The 18,248-nt window shown below is 42.7% G+C and overlaps 1 protein-coding gene across 2 annotated transcripts in view; it reads left to right on the top strand.

Moving 5' to 3' along the window:
- The window catches only part of LOC120795081 (intraflagellar transport protein 43 homolog A), a 13,131-nt gene extending 1,466 nt beyond the window's left edge, over positions 1-11,665 (top strand). Inside the window, exons 2-9 of one of the 2 annotated variants that reach the window (XM_040136583.1) lie at positions 1-29; positions 2,675-2,745; positions 5,142-5,177; positions 6,030-6,076; positions 9,989-10,061; positions 10,812-10,887; positions 11,026-11,088; positions 11,348-11,665. The exon at positions 1-29 is cut by the window's left edge and continues 73 nt beyond it. In XM_040136583.1, coding sequence (XP_039992517.1) covers positions 1-29; positions 2,675-2,745; positions 5,142-5,177; positions 6,030-6,076; positions 9,989-10,061; positions 10,812-10,887; positions 11,026-11,088; positions 11,348-11,458 — 506 coding nt within the window. In that variant the 3' untranslated portion in view covers positions 11,459-11,665. Of the gene's footprint in view, positions 30-2,674; positions 2,746-5,141; positions 5,178-6,029; positions 6,077-9,988; positions 10,062-10,811; positions 10,888-11,025; positions 11,187-11,347 lie in introns of both variants that reach the window. The other variant, XM_040136584.1, reaches the window with a different exon arrangement.
- Positions 11,666-18,248: the final 6,583 nt, after the last annotated feature.

The following is an 18,248-nucleotide window of genomic DNA, read 5'->3' as shown; positions in this document are numbered from 1 at the left end:
AACCCTCCACCTCTGCTGCAATGGGAGAAGTATGTTATCATGTGATAATAGACTGTTAGTTGCATGTTATAATTTCACATCACAGTAAGCATCATCGATATGCATTTTGGTTTTGTCTCATACATAAATCAAAGGATGAAGACAAGGTAGGTAGCATGAAAAAACTGGTGACTTTGCATGGCTTCTGTTGCTAATGCTCTAGATATCAACTTTATACCATTTACAATAGAGTTGGATTCATTAACACGAGTTACCATAATTTTTATCTTCAGTTCAGCTGGTTGAATTTGATAGTTAGACCTGCTGAGATTCACCCTCTCTCACATGATGGCACACACAATGAGGCCAACTTGACATGCCTGGTATAAAGTTTTAATGGAATGCTTATTTATGCAGAGACATTTGAGTTGTCATTTTCCTACTTAAGCAGCTTTTAAAGTATACACAGAACTTTCACAGTAGCTGCTTTGTATTTATTGTCCTGTTTGTATTAGATCTTATGTACTTGCATGAAGTGTTTTCAAGTGTTACTTCATACAAGCTCCAAAACACTTTTAAACTTTAGAGTCACAAACTACTGTAATTGTACTCTTGTAAACTGTTTATTTGAAAAACAAACAGATTACTGATGACTCTTAACATCAAGTTTCATAAATCCTTGCTTTAATGCTAACTAATTTTACATGAATCACCTAAAGTCCTGCAGAAATGTTGTCATATAGTTCTCTCAGTTATCTCTGCCTCTTGAAACATGTTGGATATAATGATGCTAAATTTAGACTAAATATAGGATAAAAATGTGTGAGAGAATTCAAATCAGAGGTGACAGTAGAAATACAACAAATAATTTCACTTTACTATCATTGGCATTTATGGAATCAGTCACATCTCCTGGATTGGCAAACTGTAATCCAGACAACATTCCCGAAGCGAAAAATATCAGCTATGTCCTTGCTTTAGGCTTATCTTCCCAAATTAGGCCAACTTCCCTAATGTATGAACCAGTATTCTCGCGCCCTCTCTGACCTGCTCTGTGCATGCAATACATTTTTCCGGAGTGTCGTGTGACTGGGTGGGTTTATTTGCAGTCTTCGTTTATCAACCCTGGCCTCTTCTGACTAAAATACCCAACTGATTGGTCACATTCCTGACATCCTTTTAAACAAAGACTCAATTTCTTTTATGGGCTCATAGGGTTTGGCCACCACAAGATCCTTGCCCTGGAGACCATCAGAGAATCCTAAATTAGAAACCACGAGGGCTAAACTAATTGCCTTAACAGCCATAACTATTTTACTACAACTCTGAGGTTCATATTTGGTCATGCAGAATTGGAGGCACATATTGTTTTGTTTTTCAGGACACTTATCGTCCCCTCCATTTTTGTTGAGTGAAATAACTGTCAGATGAATTTATTACACTCAAAGACACTTGACCTTATTATCTTTTCTCTCATGAAAGTTGGTCATTGTCAGAAATACCAAACATTTAACAACAGGGGGATTTCACATAACTAGAAGGAATTTTTGCGATGTTGCTTATTGTCATTATTGCAATCCTTTCTTGGTCTTAATAGACAGAGACAGTTACCAATTATACAAATTGGAGGGAGCTTGTTCAGCCTTGGCTCTCTAAATTAATGGTTATATACAGTGGAGCAGAGTGGGCTCCACCTCCCTCTACCCTGCTTAATGATGACATTCAGATTTATAAATGGCTTTGGTGAAGGACTTAGCCATAAAAGATTGTTTCTTCTTTCATCATAACAAAAGAAATTCTCCACGAGCACTTGGTTCTCTGCAGACCCAATTTAGTAATGAGAAATGTTGTCTGTTTTTTTTTCTTTTCTTTTTTTTTTTTCTTTCTTCTAATTCATTTGTCTTGTGTCCACCCTTGTGCAATCTGAGGAATTCATTCATTCAAGTGCTGGTCTCAGGGTCCCGGTCTCAGGATTGACATGCATACTGAGTTTACTATTTTCAGAATAAAAGAATGAGATGGAGAGGGTCATTTTTTTTCTGTGAATCTATTTTAGGGTCAGACTTACAGTCCCTGGCAGTTCCCACACTCTGCTCCATATGTTTTGGTGCTGCAGTGCTACAGTATTGAAAACAAAACAATGGATTGCTTAGAGATGACCCTGTGCTGCACATACCAGACATATTGTTTATTGTACAGAAGCTTTTTGGTAGCTTGTAGCTTAAATACTGGAGTTCAAGATTAGACGAGAACTTTGGTTTAAACCAAACCTTTAGCAGGACGAACTAAATTTACTTTTTTTTTTAACCTTTTACATTTATGCTAAGCTTTGGGGTCAGCTTCTCCTGTTGGGGTCTTGATTTTCTGTTGTAGACAAGAGAGCCCTCTACTGGCAAACTTCCACTTTAAAAACTCACAAAGACAGGTCTTTACATGTCTCTTGTTTATGCATTTTGTATCTTCATAAAGCACAAAATATAGCCTATTCATCACTACGCCCAATAAATACTTTTGCAAAACATAATTTTAACAAAATTAAAGATATATTTTATACAAACATAACGTTGTGCTTTATTTTCCAGGATTAAAGCCTGATAAAAGTAAAAATTCTTACGAATATGACTTATTTATCCTCAATGTGAGTGAATAAACATCCAATGAAGCTGTTTGCTATTAAAGTTCTCTCTTCTTCCAGGGCCCCCCCACTAAACCGGCCCGGCGGCAGGGTGGCTGGGCAGAAGAAAGCTCTGGGTCTGGATCTGCCAAGTACGTTGCTTCACCTTTTCCCCCATCTCCTGTGGCTGTACTGAAGGCTTGGACCTCGAGCTGTGGTCTTGGGTTATGTGTTATTAATGAACTCTCATGCTCTTGAATGAGCTTATTTATCAGTGCATATTTGGCACTCAGGCAGTGAATCAACAAGGTTAGAGGGAGCCTGTCTGAGCAGGCAACTCTCCATTCGTCTTCATCTGTGAGCAAGGCGGTAATTGACATGGTTAATGCATCAGCCACAGGAGGGCACTGTTAGTCAGCTAGCCACTTCATCACAGGGGTTCAAGCCACTTAATCACCCCTTACCACTGCAGTCTGCTCTTTACACATGGAGCATAACATGGAGAATTCATGAAATATTTGGAACAGATGGAAACTGCTTTCCAAAAGCTTTTGTCTACAGCTAACAAATCTAAACGTAAATACTGTACATGAATAACTGAATGTGAGATTTTTTATTATACCGTAGAACTGTCTCTTTTGTTTTCTCTTCCAACTGCCACTGTGCTTCTTTTCTTCAGTCTCAATGGAGGTGAGAGCACAGGAGATGCATTGAAGTGAACAGGCTCAGTCAATTGTGCTTATTTGCGTAGTTTACTGCACCGTTAGTGCAAGCAGGGAAAACAGCAAACTCAATAGATCTTTCCTTTCTCACAGAAGGTCAGCGTGTCGCTTCTCTGCTTTTACGTAACCCAGCTTGATACCCAGTCTCAAAGCGATTGAAATACAGGAGGTGTAAGAGGGGTTTGCACGTGCATTGATCCTCTCTGAAACAAAGTAAGTAATGGTCCCCCCTGGAACTGGCAAGGACTTTTCCCTTCAATGTCACCCCTCATGCTCAATCACCGCCGTCCTCCTCCCACTAATCCCAGCGTAGAAATCCCGGGATTTGTCGATCTATCACTTCTAATTGACACTAAATGATCTGTCAGTTTATTGATGAACCTTTGAAACCAGGTTGTCACAATATATTTTATCCCTAACAACTTTTTCCAGACAGTTTTACCATGTCTAATGCTTTGCCTTACATGAGTCTTAATCAAGGGGCCTGTAATGTGTCTTAAGTGTCGCCACCCCCGCCCCCCAGACAGGACACAGTCCAAGGGCAGGCAGGTAGGCTCCCTTAGCTCCTCTTTGCCCTGCCTGGGTGGACTCTAGTACCTTCAAGGTAGTTGGTCTGGGCTCAGACAGCATGGATAAGACAGACAAGGCAGGAGTAAAGATTATTGTCTGAAAATTGGTTAGGTAATTGTGTTTTTCATCATTTTCTCCTTCTGTTTTGTGTCTGGCTTAAAAAAGATGAATTAAGAAGGTTTCAATTTTTCCAGTTCACATAATAAATATATTATAATTTAAATGCCAGTTTTATGTATTTAGATTAATGAAAGATGAGGTGTGATTTTAAAAAAGAGGTACTCAGGTGTCCCTATATCTATATTTTATGCGCAAGCATTAATTTGTTTCGATGAAGATCCGGCTTGGATTGAAATGTCATCTGCTCTGACGGTCAAATGAAGAAGAGTTTGTGTTATCACAGATGTTTACAATCTGTACAGCATACGAAACCATTTATCCTTAGAGGCTCAATTCAGATAAGGAAAAATTCATTGTATTCACTGTGTTAGGAATCCCTGAACATTGTAAGTATGCTTAGATTTGAATCCCAACAATGGGGCTGATTTATTGTAATAAGCACCTCTTAATACTTGTATTTTAGATAAATATATCTTCATGTATAAATTCAATATTTATTGAATATCAATGAATCCTGGAGGTCTGTACTGTGAAAATCGAGTACTGAATGTATTACCTTTAAATCCAGTAGGGGGCACTACTCAACCAGGAGATCTACCAAAAGCATTTAACTTCATGAAAAAAACCTCATACACATTTTTTGGTTACTAATCAAAACATACCAAAACTTACTCTGCTTTGATTCATTTCTTATATGATGATTGATATGGTTAAATGTTAAATCTTATAAAAATAATGCTAATAACGCTATGTTTGTTTTTCTCTGATGTCAACTTTTACTGCTTTACATTTCTTAAAGACTAAAAATACTGTGCTGAGGTAGAGAAGTGTCAGAATACAGTATTTTGGTGTCTGGCGTCCTCTGTTCAAACTGAGCTGTGTATATGGAAAGAAGTCTGAAAATAGCTGCCTGATCCAGCAGGAGACAAGGCTGAGAAAACAGAGGGGAGAGAAGACACAACTACTGTAGACCCCGCTGTGTCTGACGTAGCAGAATTACTATCATTAGATAAAGATGAAGAAGATGTATCTATCAGGAGGGATTGTTCGTACTGTTATACTGAAGGAAGGAAAAGGTCATCCAAAAAGTATGTTGTTTAATTTGTCTAACAGTTGCTCTTTCTGCTGATAAACAGATCTTCAAGAAGACTTGCACCTGAGGACCTGGAAGAGTAAGTTGATTCTGACACCTCATCCATATTTTAGCGTGCTCAGTGCAGTTACTGATTGAATTGAATGACAGTTAAATTTTTGTGTGTATGGATAAAAATAGGTCAGTTTATATGTTTGTTTCCTTTGTAGTAAATTGGAAATGGCACTGTACTTTCAGATTGTCCTTTGTTGCAACTAATCCCTGTCTTCCAATAACAATCACTTAACATGATTAAAAAACGGCGTGACTGAGTTGTCATCACTTTTATTACTGTTAGGAGCCAAGTTTTCCTGTTATTGTAGTTTTTTTTCTCGTCCTCCCTCACATCATCCTGTGACTAGAATAGACGTCACCATGAGGAGAGGCAGGTAGAGGAGGTAGTCGTGTATGTTTTACTCATCATCACAGTTGGAGCACAGTGCCTCAACGGCTGCAGTCAGGCAGAGGCTTTTTTTTTTAAACTAAAGATGTTACCCTGTAGAAAAATCCCTTATGTTGTGCTTCTGTCACAACTGTCTTGTCTTAGTAAGACTTATTCAGACTGCTGCTCCAGCTGGGTTTGTTTTTTAAAAATTCCTAGAGGTGATCTTGTCCAGGACATCTAGGCTGGTCACCCAGACAGCATAACAGAGTCTCATAGCACCATCAGTGCCTTTTGGCAGAGTCCACTATTCTGTAGTCCAGTTAGACTTTAGCATACTGAGCAAGCATCCTGTCTACCATGAGAGAAAGACAAGACAAAAAACAGGCCCATCATCAAAGCAAAGTAGCCCGGGAGCAAACTCACTCACTCCCTGTGATGACCTAACCATTGGGCTCCATTTTTGAAAGTATTAAATAATTCATACTCTCACACTTCTTGTTTCTACAGCCGCCGCCTGCGACCACAAACTCCCCAGGGATCAGATGATGAAGGAGGTAAGAGCACCTCGCAATCCCCCACTCTGTGTCTCTCCTCATGGGTAAAGAGGAGCCCTCCAGTTCCTCCCTGGCACATTCATCCTCTGGAAGTAGAGCAGATACGCAGGCAGTCAGATCATGCTAACACCATATTTCTCTTAGGATCCAGCATGGATTCATTTGTTAGAACTCTGCCTTTGACCACCGAGCGTGTGACACTGTATAAGCCCAACCCCTTTTGATGTAAATGACGAGTACATATGCTCATTAAATAAAGTTAGATTCAAAGTTGATGGAGAATATTGTGACATGATTTGAAGTGTTTCCCTCAAAACCCAGATCAACACAGTAAGTCACATGCACACACAGTCAGAGTGTCAGGCAGGAGCTGTTGAATAGATTCTAGCGGAAACATTGCTGCTTTGACTGAGTCACCTGAGGGCCCAACTCTGATCACTCACAAACAATGTCAGGACTGAGGAGGGAAATCTCAGCAAAGCCTTGCCTACGATAATTGTTCCATTTTGCAGTGCAAAGCGGTAAAATTACCTTAGGAAAGATAGTTAGCAGCATGAAATGCTCAGCTGACAATACTGAAGGACTTAAGCACATCAGTACCTCAGACAGTATCGTGTAATGCGATTTATGAAGAAATACCATTTTAAATTAAATGCCTTTTTGCTACACCCTGCTTATTGTTATCTCGTTTAAAAAAGTCAATTATTTTTCAAAATTCAGAATATTGCAATACATGCAATTCAGAGTAGTCAGAAGAAGATAAATAAATTATACAACTAAAGAAGGAACGCTATGAATATTTGATAATATTTTTAAAAAAAATTTAAATTAATTTTCATCCCATGAAGTTAAATGGCGTTTAATTGGTAATTGAAATATTTAACTTTTGATCATTTATCGTCATCATTTTCTCGTGAGAACCATGAGCTCATGAGAAAAAGGATGATGATTTGAGAGATTTGAGATGGTAAGCAATAACATTTAATTATCACTCGGCTCTAGTGTATATTTCACACTACGTTGCTACAATATTGTATTGTACAATGTATTTTATATGCATTTTAAAGTCTTAATTGCTGGTGCATGTTGTTGAAAGTGGGAGAATACTTACAAATGTACTAGAAAGCTGAAAATAATAAATACAAATGAAATGATGACAATGACAATGAAATAAACTGCAGGGTGTAAGGTCTTTTTTTTTTTTTAAATAATACTGTTATATTACTATTATATAAATGTATACACACACATTTTGTCAGCACACTGGCTAAAATGGCCAGTGTGCTGACAATATGAAGGAGTCCAGAGGTTTGGTTCTCTTGCAGTTAATGCCGCCAGAAAGATTATTACTCTGTGGAGGGAGACCTCTTAATACAGAGCCGGAGGCAGGGGCATTGGAAATTACAGTGCTGAGGGTTAGTGAGATAGCCCCTGCGATCTTGATTATGTCCCCTACCCTTATCCCTTATGTCCACTGGCTACAAGCACAGAGGGAGAAAGAGAGAGAGAAGGCTAGATCAGTCCCTTGCTCCCATCTCCCCATCAGCTGCCCCCACAGCCTGCTGCTGGTCACTTAAAATAGCACCAGTATCGCAAACACACTCATGTGTTTCATGTCTCAGTGTCTTACTTTTAGTCGGTGTTGTGTTGAATATTGTCCCATAAGCAATTTCAAATGGCCTCTGTGCCTAGGTAATCATTTGACTGGACCCCTTCGTAGTGATGGGGAGAGGCGTCCTGTTCTCCAAAGTCGCTGAGTGGTGTGTGCCTGCCGGGAGTATGCCTACATTCACAGCAAATTATCCCCTTTTGATATTTACATGCTTCAGCGAGGAAGCCGGACGAGACCGTGTAATAAGGATATGCGTGGCCTGCTCGCTGCCAGACAAAAGCCACATTGATACATGTCCAACCGAGGGAAGGAAGTCAGAGTAGGTGATGTGTGCCGTGCAGAGGAGGCACATCTCCTCCTGATGGAGTTGCCCTTTGCATCAGAAGAAAACACTGGCTTGTTTGCAGCTGCTTTGATGCCCTGCTTGACCTCCAGTAATAGGTTGAATTTAAAGTTCATTTAAAAATGTTGTTCCTTTTTTTACTTAATAATAGACTTTGCATATAGACAACATATGCCTCTGTGCTTCACATTGAACTTTCATGGAGTGTGTTAATAGTGCATTAGTGGCTGAAACGAAAAAGCGCATGTGTGGACAGATAGACAACCCAGGAAGCTGTTAGCAAAGAGTTGGACAGCAAGGCTTTTTGATGTCATTGCACTAAGACCATTAAATTTGATTGGGGGTCCAGGGGGGACAGATTCTGCTGAACGCTGTGCTTTGTAAATGAGAGGACAAAGTGTCACTGGGGCCTCATGAATATGAAATACCCACGCCTGCATTTATTTGGATATCAGAAACACAGATGAATCTTGTCAGCGGCTAAACGAGCATGGCATTTTTAATTTGGTTTAATTAAAAAAGAGAAAGAAATAAGTTATCAACAGAGGGTGAGGTTTTGGTATCTGTGGAAAGTAGTTGATGGGTTAGGTTTTGACCAAGTTTTCATCAGAATTCTTCCTCCATCTCAGAATCAAAATAATTTATCTTCATTGGAACACTCCATAACTTTTATGGAGTACAGAAATTTAGTGTTTCCTCAGTGATCGATATATTTCTTCAACTACACTTATTTTCAAGAATTTATTTGAAGGTACGGTGACATAGATGCCAAGATATTTCCTCACATCAGATGCAGACTTCCATCTTTTCACCTCTATTTAGCTCCTCTATTGACTATCCCCTCAGGGTGCAGTACTGTGGTTAGAGATTACTGGCAACCGTCTTCATGCAGTCAAGCTCTCTTTTTCTCTCACCTTCTGTGTCTGTTCCGCTCTCTTCGTTTGCTTCCTCCACCCCACTCTCTGTCTATGTCACTGTCAACACTCAGCTGTAGAGCTAACAAGGATGCACAGTCTGCTGCCTCCCCAGAAAATATAACTGTCTGTACCACACAAAAATGCTTATCGTTGACATGATAAAACATAGACCAAATTTTTGGCAAAACATTTTTTCCTCATTGATTGTTGAGCCCGACGTTCTTCTTTAGCTACTCACTAACCTTTTCGTTATAAATGTAAGCACAACATCTCTGAATACATTTCCATCAGTCTCTTTATTCATTAATAACCATTATCTTGTTTATGCTTCTACATCCCTTATTATGCCTATCTTATTTCCCTGCTCCAACAAATGTCCATCTGAAAAATGCTATGAAAGTTTGCCCTGTCCTTCTTGGGAGTGGAGCCATCCTCTGTCCTGTTGCGTTTTGCCAATTAAAGTGGGTTCCCACTGTTTGAGCAGCGGGCTGGCGGCTCCTGGCACCGCAGCCCCTGCCAGGCCGCACTGTGACTTCCGACCCCACACAGATGGGCCCGCAAGCAAATACTCTTGCACATGGCTGGATGCCGCCCCAGTCGGAGTGGCAGAGTGGACATGGAGGTCGGCCTACCGGCCACTGCGGGTCCTGGGGGTGGGCGGCGCTGACAGGGCCCAAATGCTAAGGTAGCAGGGGGTGCTTTCTGGGGAGCCCCTGGCCAGCGGCCCTCTCACAGCAGGAAGAGCTGCCGCCTCGCCTCCTGAATATTCATGGCCGCATGGCTATTGTGACAGGGCAGCTCTTATGAGGATGTAGCGAGAGAGAGGGAGTGGAGAAAGTGCCACACGGACATGGTCACAAATAAACATACTCACACAAAAATGCATGCTTCTAGAAGCCATACGCAGGGGATTTACTGTATTTTTTTTATAAATGATTCTGTCATCTGGCCACCGATTAGATTTTCTCAAATTTTGACACCATTTCAAATGTAGTCAGATCATCCGTAAAGTGTTGTGGTCTCTGTTTTTGGTTTTTGAGATATTCCAGTGATTCCAGACCTTGAAGAAGTACAGGAAGAAGACCTCACCATGCAAGTTGCAGCTCCACCAAGGTAGTGTACACTTTAAACTCTTAGAAGTTGATCTTTATCACTCAGGATATATACACACACACAGCATGTCGAACCAGACCGGTAACCTCTGTCCGTGCACAGGACACTAGATCAGTAGCCTGCTCTGGTGACTTTGATGGTTACCTGTACTCTACTTGTGCCATCGCAGAGTGTCTTGCTTTATCGGCTGAAATGGAGAAATAACAGTTGGGTGTGATTTATGCACCTCGGTTACCAGGGTCCTTACTAACCGGGCCCTTTGATTTACAGGGCAGTGAGAGACACGCCGACATGTGTCGAATATGTAGCAAGGCTATGACAGCGGTGGAGGTTATTAGGCTGGGGCTTGCTCTCTGTGCGAGATAATATCCACATTGAACTCATTGCGGGGGCAATGTAGCGTGTAATGTGCAGTAAGTAGGACTGGCATGCACTGCTAGGCCCCGGCCACTTTGAGAGCCCCCCCCAACTTAATTCCAACCCACAGATAAGCAGCTGGGTTTCAATTTGAAGCGTTTACCACTTGGCAACAATCTCCTGCCCTCTGTGGTCTTTGCTTGGAGTCTTAGAGCCTTATTGTGCACAAACTCCAAACTTCTCCAAAACCACTTCTCAGTCTTGGTTTGCTAGTAGTGTGAAAGCACCGCAGTCAGCATAGCTACTGTTTTTCTGTGATGTGTTGTCTGGATTAAAATACAAGTCAGATACAGTGTATCAGAGGCCTATTCTGACTTTCTGACACCCTGTTAGCATCCAGGTGAACCGGGTAATGACCTACAGAGATCTGGACAATGATCTGAAGTATTACTCTGCCTTTCAGACCTTAGTAAGTCAAGAACATTTATTCTTATGTCTGTTTGGTATTTTCATGTTTCTTCTCATCAAGGTGGTCCATTTGATTTTGCAAATAACAACACCCCCGTTATGTGTAAGCCGCGTGAATTTTACTGCACTCTTTCTTTAGGATGGAGAGATTGACTTGAAGCTCCTCACCAAGGTTTTAGCACCAGAGCAGGAGGTGAAAGAGGTGAGTGAGTTTTTAGTAAATATAGCTTGTGAGCTCCCAGCGACGGACTGTCCAGCTGTTTCTAGAGCACCAAGGGACGTTGCCACTCTGTCTCCCAGGTAATCAAGATTTATGATGTGTACATTAACACCCTCTGCTCTCCTTCCCCCATTCTCCTCTCTTTGCTACCTCTGTTCCCCATGCTCTCTTTCTTGGTATGTCTCCTTCTGCCTCTGATTCTTTTTTCTCCCTCTCTTTCGTCTCTCCTTTTGCTCTGCAGGATGATGTGAGCTGGGACTGGGATCATCTGTTTACAGAGGTGTCCTCAGAGCTGCTGATGGAATGGGATCAAGGAGAGAGTGAGGAGCAGGCCGCATTGCCTGTAACATGAGGAGGAGGTTTGGACTGAGGCTTTAAATTGCTCCAGTGGGAGTCGGGTGAATGTCCATTACACAGAGGGGCCAGTGACTTCGGTTATATTAACTTTAATTACTGTTTGTTATCCAGGATTTATATTCTGTAAAGTGTATATACAACATTTCTTGTATTTTCTAAATAAAGTTCACTGCAGTGAACAGTGCAGTGTTGTCTGACCCTGTCTTTGTTTAGGTTTTTTTAATTTCACCCTTTTTCGTTTGTTAGTTTTAACTTAAACAGCCAAAAGGCAAACTGATTTTTTTTTTTTTTTTTTTTTTTTTTGAAAAGCCCCCCTGAAAATAGCTGTCACAAATAAAAATGCCCTCCCTGTACTGCCAGCATTATCAGCACCCTCATACAAGTCCAAGGTTGATAATCAGCTAAGCTGAAATCCAGTTGATTGTGTTCAAATTAACATTCCTCATTAAAGCCTACAACCTTATTGTTATTGACTGTGCCATTGACTTTATCTTCCAGCTCTTCGATAGGAGCAACCCCTTCTTCACTACTATCTCAAATGCATTGAACAGAGTTCCTATTGACATTTGGGGGATTAGCATACATTATACCTTTTGCTGGATAAAGAGGAATGAATGTAAGTCTGGCAGAAGACAGCTGTTAGTGTCAGGTATGTGTTCTTTAAAGTGAAAGAACAGAAATTCTTCACAACAATGTCATAACTGAGTGAAGAGCGGACAGCATAGGCCACAAGACATTCTATCGCACACACTGGCACAAATGTTGAAATAATTTATGAAATACATTGTATACCATGCTTTCAACATCTGCTGATCCCATGTATCAGCATTCAGTTTTGTCTTTGGTTCATGTGTGTGAATATAAATGCAGGCCTCCAAAGTCAGGCCAGGTCTATTAAGGAAACAGCTGTAACATTTACAGATTGTGATTAGGTTTATTTCTGAGGCAGAGAGCAGTCTCATGGCATTTGGAGATGTACAGCAAAGTCCTCAAGGACACGCAATCTATGCATCTAACAGCTCAATCACTGCCCATCACAAATAGATCCAGATTTTTTCATTTGGTGGGCCTTGAATCAACTTCATCAAGTGTAATACCCTAGGACAAAGCTATCACACAGGATATTTGTGCTCAGAATATTTGTGTGCCAGAATATTTGAGCTCAGTGCTCAAATTCAGTGAGTGATCTCTGTTTCTGTTTCCCTATCAGACATACAAACGCATACTTTTTACCGCCTCCACAATTGGCTTATTTGGCCAGACTTAATGAATTCAGCCCATATGCCCTGAGCAGCTGCTATGTTGCCCCTTCCTCCCGCCCCTGCCGAGCTGCGAAGTGCCCATCCATGTAGAGACAACCTCTAGCTGTCTCTCTGGAGAAGGCTAAGCCTGCCACTCCTCTGCTGGCAGCCAGCCGGTGCTGTATGAGGTGGACTGCGGACGGGCCGGGGACTCAGATTAGGGCCCGGTGATCACGGGTTGCGGCCGGCCTCAAATGATTGGCCCGGGCATCGGTGGATCAGAGAGGGGATTATAGAAAAGAGAGAGAGATCCAGAGACGCTGTTTGGCATGTTCTTTCATCCAGCTTCTCAAAGTGACCTCTCCCCACTCCCTCATCCTGCCGCTCTCTTCTCCTCCTTTATTCCCTCCATGTCTCTCAGTGTATACTGTATATCCGGATGCTGCAGTGAGGCTCGGAATGACCTCTCCCTGTCTGGTTGCAGTGAATTCAATCATGTAAACAGTTGCAATATACACATTATTTCTAGTGAGGAAGACAGTTGTGCTCTTGGAGAGCTTTGTGGTTATGTCGGTAGCTTCCAGATGAACATGGTGTCACTGGGAGGTGAGCTGAGTCTGAGTCTATGTTGATGCTGTGTATATCAGATCAGATGATACAGGCCTTATATGGGTTTAGGGTGTCATTTGTTTTTCCTTGACATTTTCCTGTTAAGATAATGGAGCCATTACTGCTTTAAAAATCCACATTGCTCCGATGCATCCCTCTGTAATCCAATATTTCATGTTCAAAATGTTCCAGTAATGACACAGTGTCTTGTATCCTTTGATTTGAGGGGACATATGCGACACCATGGCACACCAAATCTCCGAGTTTATGTAGGAAAAGAAGTTTTCTCGTGAGAACCTACACTGTTTATTTTTAAAGTAGCAATTTGTTTCTGAAGACCCACTGTAAAGCCCTGAGGCCAGTGTGGACCAGCTGAGCACAGGGAGTTCTCAGGCCACTGGGTTTAAATGGGTAATTTATCTGTGTTTTTATTGGGTCCCTTGGTGGAAATGACTTTTCATTTTGTGGCAAAGAAAACAAATGCAAGGAAGTAATACAATTTTAATAAAAAACAGACGAAGGCCCCATTATTGTAATGTTTTCCTGCTCCTTGTCGACAGACTTGTCTTAATGTATTTTGATATTGGGCGCTAATTGGAAGGATAGAATAGAGATAATATGCTTCCAGCTCTACCTAATATGCTGTGGTGTTGACAGAAGTTTATACATCTTATCTGGTCTCAATATCTGCCTTCCATATGGCCCAAAAGCAATAACCCGAGGTGTAATTAAAGAAAATGGGGAGATGTGGAGATAGCTGGGGCCCGATGTCGGGGCCCCTCAGACACAGAGTGAGGGGTGAGGACAGACACGCTAAAGCACAAGGAATATTAGGACCAGTTCATTCCACCAGGGGCCGCGTGCCTGTCACAGGTTCCCTGTCGCTGACCTCGCCAGCACTGCATCAGTCAGGTGCCATGAACCAGCCACAAGAGGATGATTATCAGTTTAAAAAAGCAAGAACATAAAGACATCCCCCTTTTTATGCTAGGGCGAGATCATGTTTTACACATTAATTTATAACATAAATATATGCAAGGTCAATTTATATTCTGATGGTAAAAATAATAAATGCAAATGCAACCATATTCAAATGGATCTTGTGCCCTTTGAAACAAGCCTCAAAAATCAGCCAGAGTATTGATTTGTCACAAAGACTCCATGATATTTTAAGTTTAAAGGAGAAATCCTCACCACACAAGTCAGATCAATATCGTTTTTTGATCAAAAGGGGATTTGCCTTTGAAATAGCTAGATTAAACAGATGTTTTATTTTTCATATACTGCACCTTTAAAAGCCTGCAGGGGATCGAGGGAGAGGACGGGAGAATTACTCCACAAAAGAGACAATGAAAGTGATATTTTTTAAGACCTAAAGTTTGACAGGTTGAAAAGTATTTTCAGTTTTGTCAGTGCGATTTTTCCCCTCTCTTCTTTAGTTAATATTCTGTCGCTCCAAGTCCTTTTTTGTTTACCCCAGGTGGGCTCGGACATGAAATGGCGGGGACGGTGGCAGCTTGGAATGCCCCTGGGCATCTTACGGCCGTCATGTTGTCAAAGAACCCGGGAGGGGGAATGAGAGGGCCAGGAGTGGGTTTTTTTTTTTTTTCAAGTATAAACCATGAGACGGGTAAAAAAAAAGCTTCTGTTCTTTTTGCAACTGTGAGATTGGCTGAATTCATTATTATTATTATTTCCCTCTTTCCCCTCATATGTTTTTAGTGCAGCCGAGGGCTGGAAGGCGAGACGGGTTTGAACATGAAATACAGTCGAGCTCCACATTTGTCATTTATTTTATTATTTCCCTTCTTCACCTCTCAGTCCTGTACGCGAGGTCCTTCATTTTTCACATGACTGGTTTTCTTATGATTGTGGGCCCTCTCTGCTGGCCTATGAGGGACTTAAAGGCAATAAAACACAAAACATTCTGTAAAACACGGATGCCTATCTAGTCATGGAGGCCCTGTGATGCCTCTTCGGGAAATTATGATAATAACTCAGTGGCGGTTGGAGTGTCCAGGTCGCAGTGGGGGTGGGGGGGCAATGGGGGAAAGGTTCACCAAGGTCCTCTGAGCAGGGACAGGTCAAGGTGGCCTGTTGGGCCTCACCACCCACCCTCTTCTGTCATAAACTCTTTCCATCATGCGGGATGCCGGCTGCGGCCAGGTATACGGCAGCACCTCTTTGTCTTGTAGCTGCTGGCGATAAAGCAAGGGCTGATGGGAGAGTGGTTGTGTTGGCCCTCTGGCAGTGGTGAGGTCAGCCGAGGTGCATATCATGGCCAGCAGAGGAAAACGCCTGAGTCAACACAACTCCAATGTTTGCCCTCTGAGGGTCACAAACATACACTTCTGCTACTGTGCTTTCAACTCTGTTCCTTATGAAAGGAAATCACAAGGCAGCACGAGAACTGTGTCTGGCCATAATTTTTGGTGCCTGGTTTCGTTGCTGGGTGGAGGGAGAGGCTGGATGTAACCCCACAACACCTCTCGAGTGTGTGAATGAGAAGGAGCGAGGACAGGAAGCGAGCGCGGGCTGCACCACTGAGGTGCTGACAGAGGGGATCGAGGGGCTGAGATTGCACCTGTTCCGGCCCAGCACCCTCCCAGCAGGGCCTCGCCAGAGTCTCAGCCTTCTCCTGGCATCTGTGATGGGGGCCAGGGCCAGTCGCACCTCCAGCACTCACTCCACCTCTTCTTTGCTTGAGGAAGAGAGACGAGAAAAACGCTAGAGGCTCCATCTGCCGAGGGCTCGCCATGGTCTCTGCGGCACGCCTGGGGAAGAGGGCTGCTGGGCCTCCACGACTCTGCCACGGGGGTCTCACAGTGGTACACCACAGTGAGGCACATCACACGTCACATGCCAGCTGGCCAGGCTCGCTCCACTGTAAACAGAGACTAATGACCACTCAACACACACACACACACACACACACACACACACACACACATAGCCCTTGGCAGAATTGAGGAGGCGAGACACTGTAGGTAAAAGAGCTCGGTGTGGTTTGGATAAAGAAAAGCAGCATCCTGAGGTTACCTCACAGGATTTGCTGCTGCAGGAGAAGCTATCTGAGCCTGGGGATGGAGCTCACCATCACAGTGGGACGTTGCTAAAGCTACTCTCTGGGTCTGACTCCATCAGTCCGCGACATCACAGTCTACTGGTTTCCCGCGTGCATACAACATCACAGGCCTCCCAGTGCTGCGCAAGCCCCCCGGCTCAAGCTGGTCCGCCCGCTGAGTCTCTAAAGCTCTCATGTTGGATCCCTGTCCTGCGGAAATGCAGGTAGCTATGAATTCTGGGACGCAATACTGCACTGGGCCCAGCCTACTTTTTAAAAAATTAAGTCTAATTCATTTTTGAAGGCCTTTTCTACTTGTGGGCCCCTAGAATTGTCAGCTTTTTTTTAATAACAATTTTTCCTTGAAAATTCAAAATGCAACATGATTATCAACATCAGTTAGTGGGCCTTACCTTTACTTAAACTATATGACACATTTAGTGTCATTTAAAGTTTTGTGTCTCCAGACTGAAGGACATTTGTGTCTTCACGTTTCCTGTCCTGTCTCATTCAGGGTCTCCTTGTCCGTGTCTCCGAAGCTCAGTTTTCTCAAGAATTCCCGTCTTTCAATCAAATTACAATTATTTTTAGCATCCCCCAACCAGATAATTTCATATATGTCCTGCTATCTCATTTGCCCTGATGTCCCCAACACATGCATTTATAGATAAAAAAAATATAGGGATATAAATAAATATATCAAATACAGGATAGGAGTAATGTGACATTGAGTGTTATTCCCCAGTTATGCAGGGAGAGGCAGGGAGGTCACTCGGCTACACTGAACCACTGGCAGCCTGGGCCCCGCTGGTCCACTGGAGTGACTTGGCTTCATCTACAAACTCGCAATAAATATCTTGCCATCATTTATTTTAATTCACTCCTTTCTTGCTCAGATGGAATGGATTCTTAACCTTGTAGGACAAGGACACCCGCATGCTGCCTGCCTTGCCTTAGCTGCTAAATTATTCTTCATTCTTCAGGGGAAATAAAAAAAAAAAAGAGTCCAGCGTTGCTCAAACTGTCAGCTCCAATGAAAAGCATGCCTGGAAACGTTGTCACTGAACCCCTGGACAAGGAAAAGAAGGGGAGTGGGCAGTGAAAGACAGAGGGAGAGAAGTGGGGGAGAGAGGAAAGGGGGGAAGGGTGGGGGGGAGTCAGCAGCCTCCAGAGTGATTTATTTGCCAAATCAGGACACAATGAGTCGATTATGAGTCCTCTAATAAGAGAGAGTGTTTGGGGACCCACTAATTGGGCATGATTGAGTTGCAGTCTGGGAGCTGGGCGAAAAGGGAACCTGGTCGGCGGCTGTCATGCAATCATCAGCTAATCAGAGCTTTGAAATTAAAACTGCGTGTTTAGGGTAGAGGACGGGATAATGGCAGGGACCTGCCTGAGCTCTGAGGCTGTCTGAGGAGGCTGTCACTCTGTGTGTGCGTGTCTCTCTGTGTTTGTTTATGTGTTTGTCTGTTTATAAGTACAGTAAATGTGTGCGCAGTGGATGGGACAGAGTATTGTATACAGTGTGTGTGCGTGTGTGCGTGTGTGTGTGTGTGTGTGTGTGTGTGTGTGTGTGTGTGTGTGTGTGTGCGTGCGTGTGTGTATGTGTGTGTGTGTGTCGGGGCCTCTCATCTCTGACTGGTCCGTGCTGGTCTTGATGAGGACAGTGAAGGAGCTGTAATCAGCCCAGCCCTTGCACTAATACGTGTTTGTGTGTGTGTGTGTGTGTGTGTGTGTGTGTGTGTGTGTGTGTGTGTGTGTGTGTGTGTGTGTGTGTCTCGTCAGCTGTGTAGTCTATCTCCAGGTTTATGACACAACCTTATGTAGTTTAATGTGAATACAGAGCAGAGCATTTCAAATTTCTAGAAAAC

Source organism: Xiphias gladius, chromosome 10, assembly GCF_016859285.1.
Source record: "Xiphias gladius isolate SHS-SW01 ecotype Sanya breed wild chromosome 10, ASM1685928v1, whole genome shotgun sequence".
NCBI lineage: Eukaryota > Metazoa > Chordata > Actinopteri > Istiophoriformes > Xiphiidae > Xiphias > Xiphias gladius.
The sequence above is the reverse complement of the archived record's forward strand: the minus strand, read 5'-3'. Positions and strand labels throughout refer to the sequence as shown.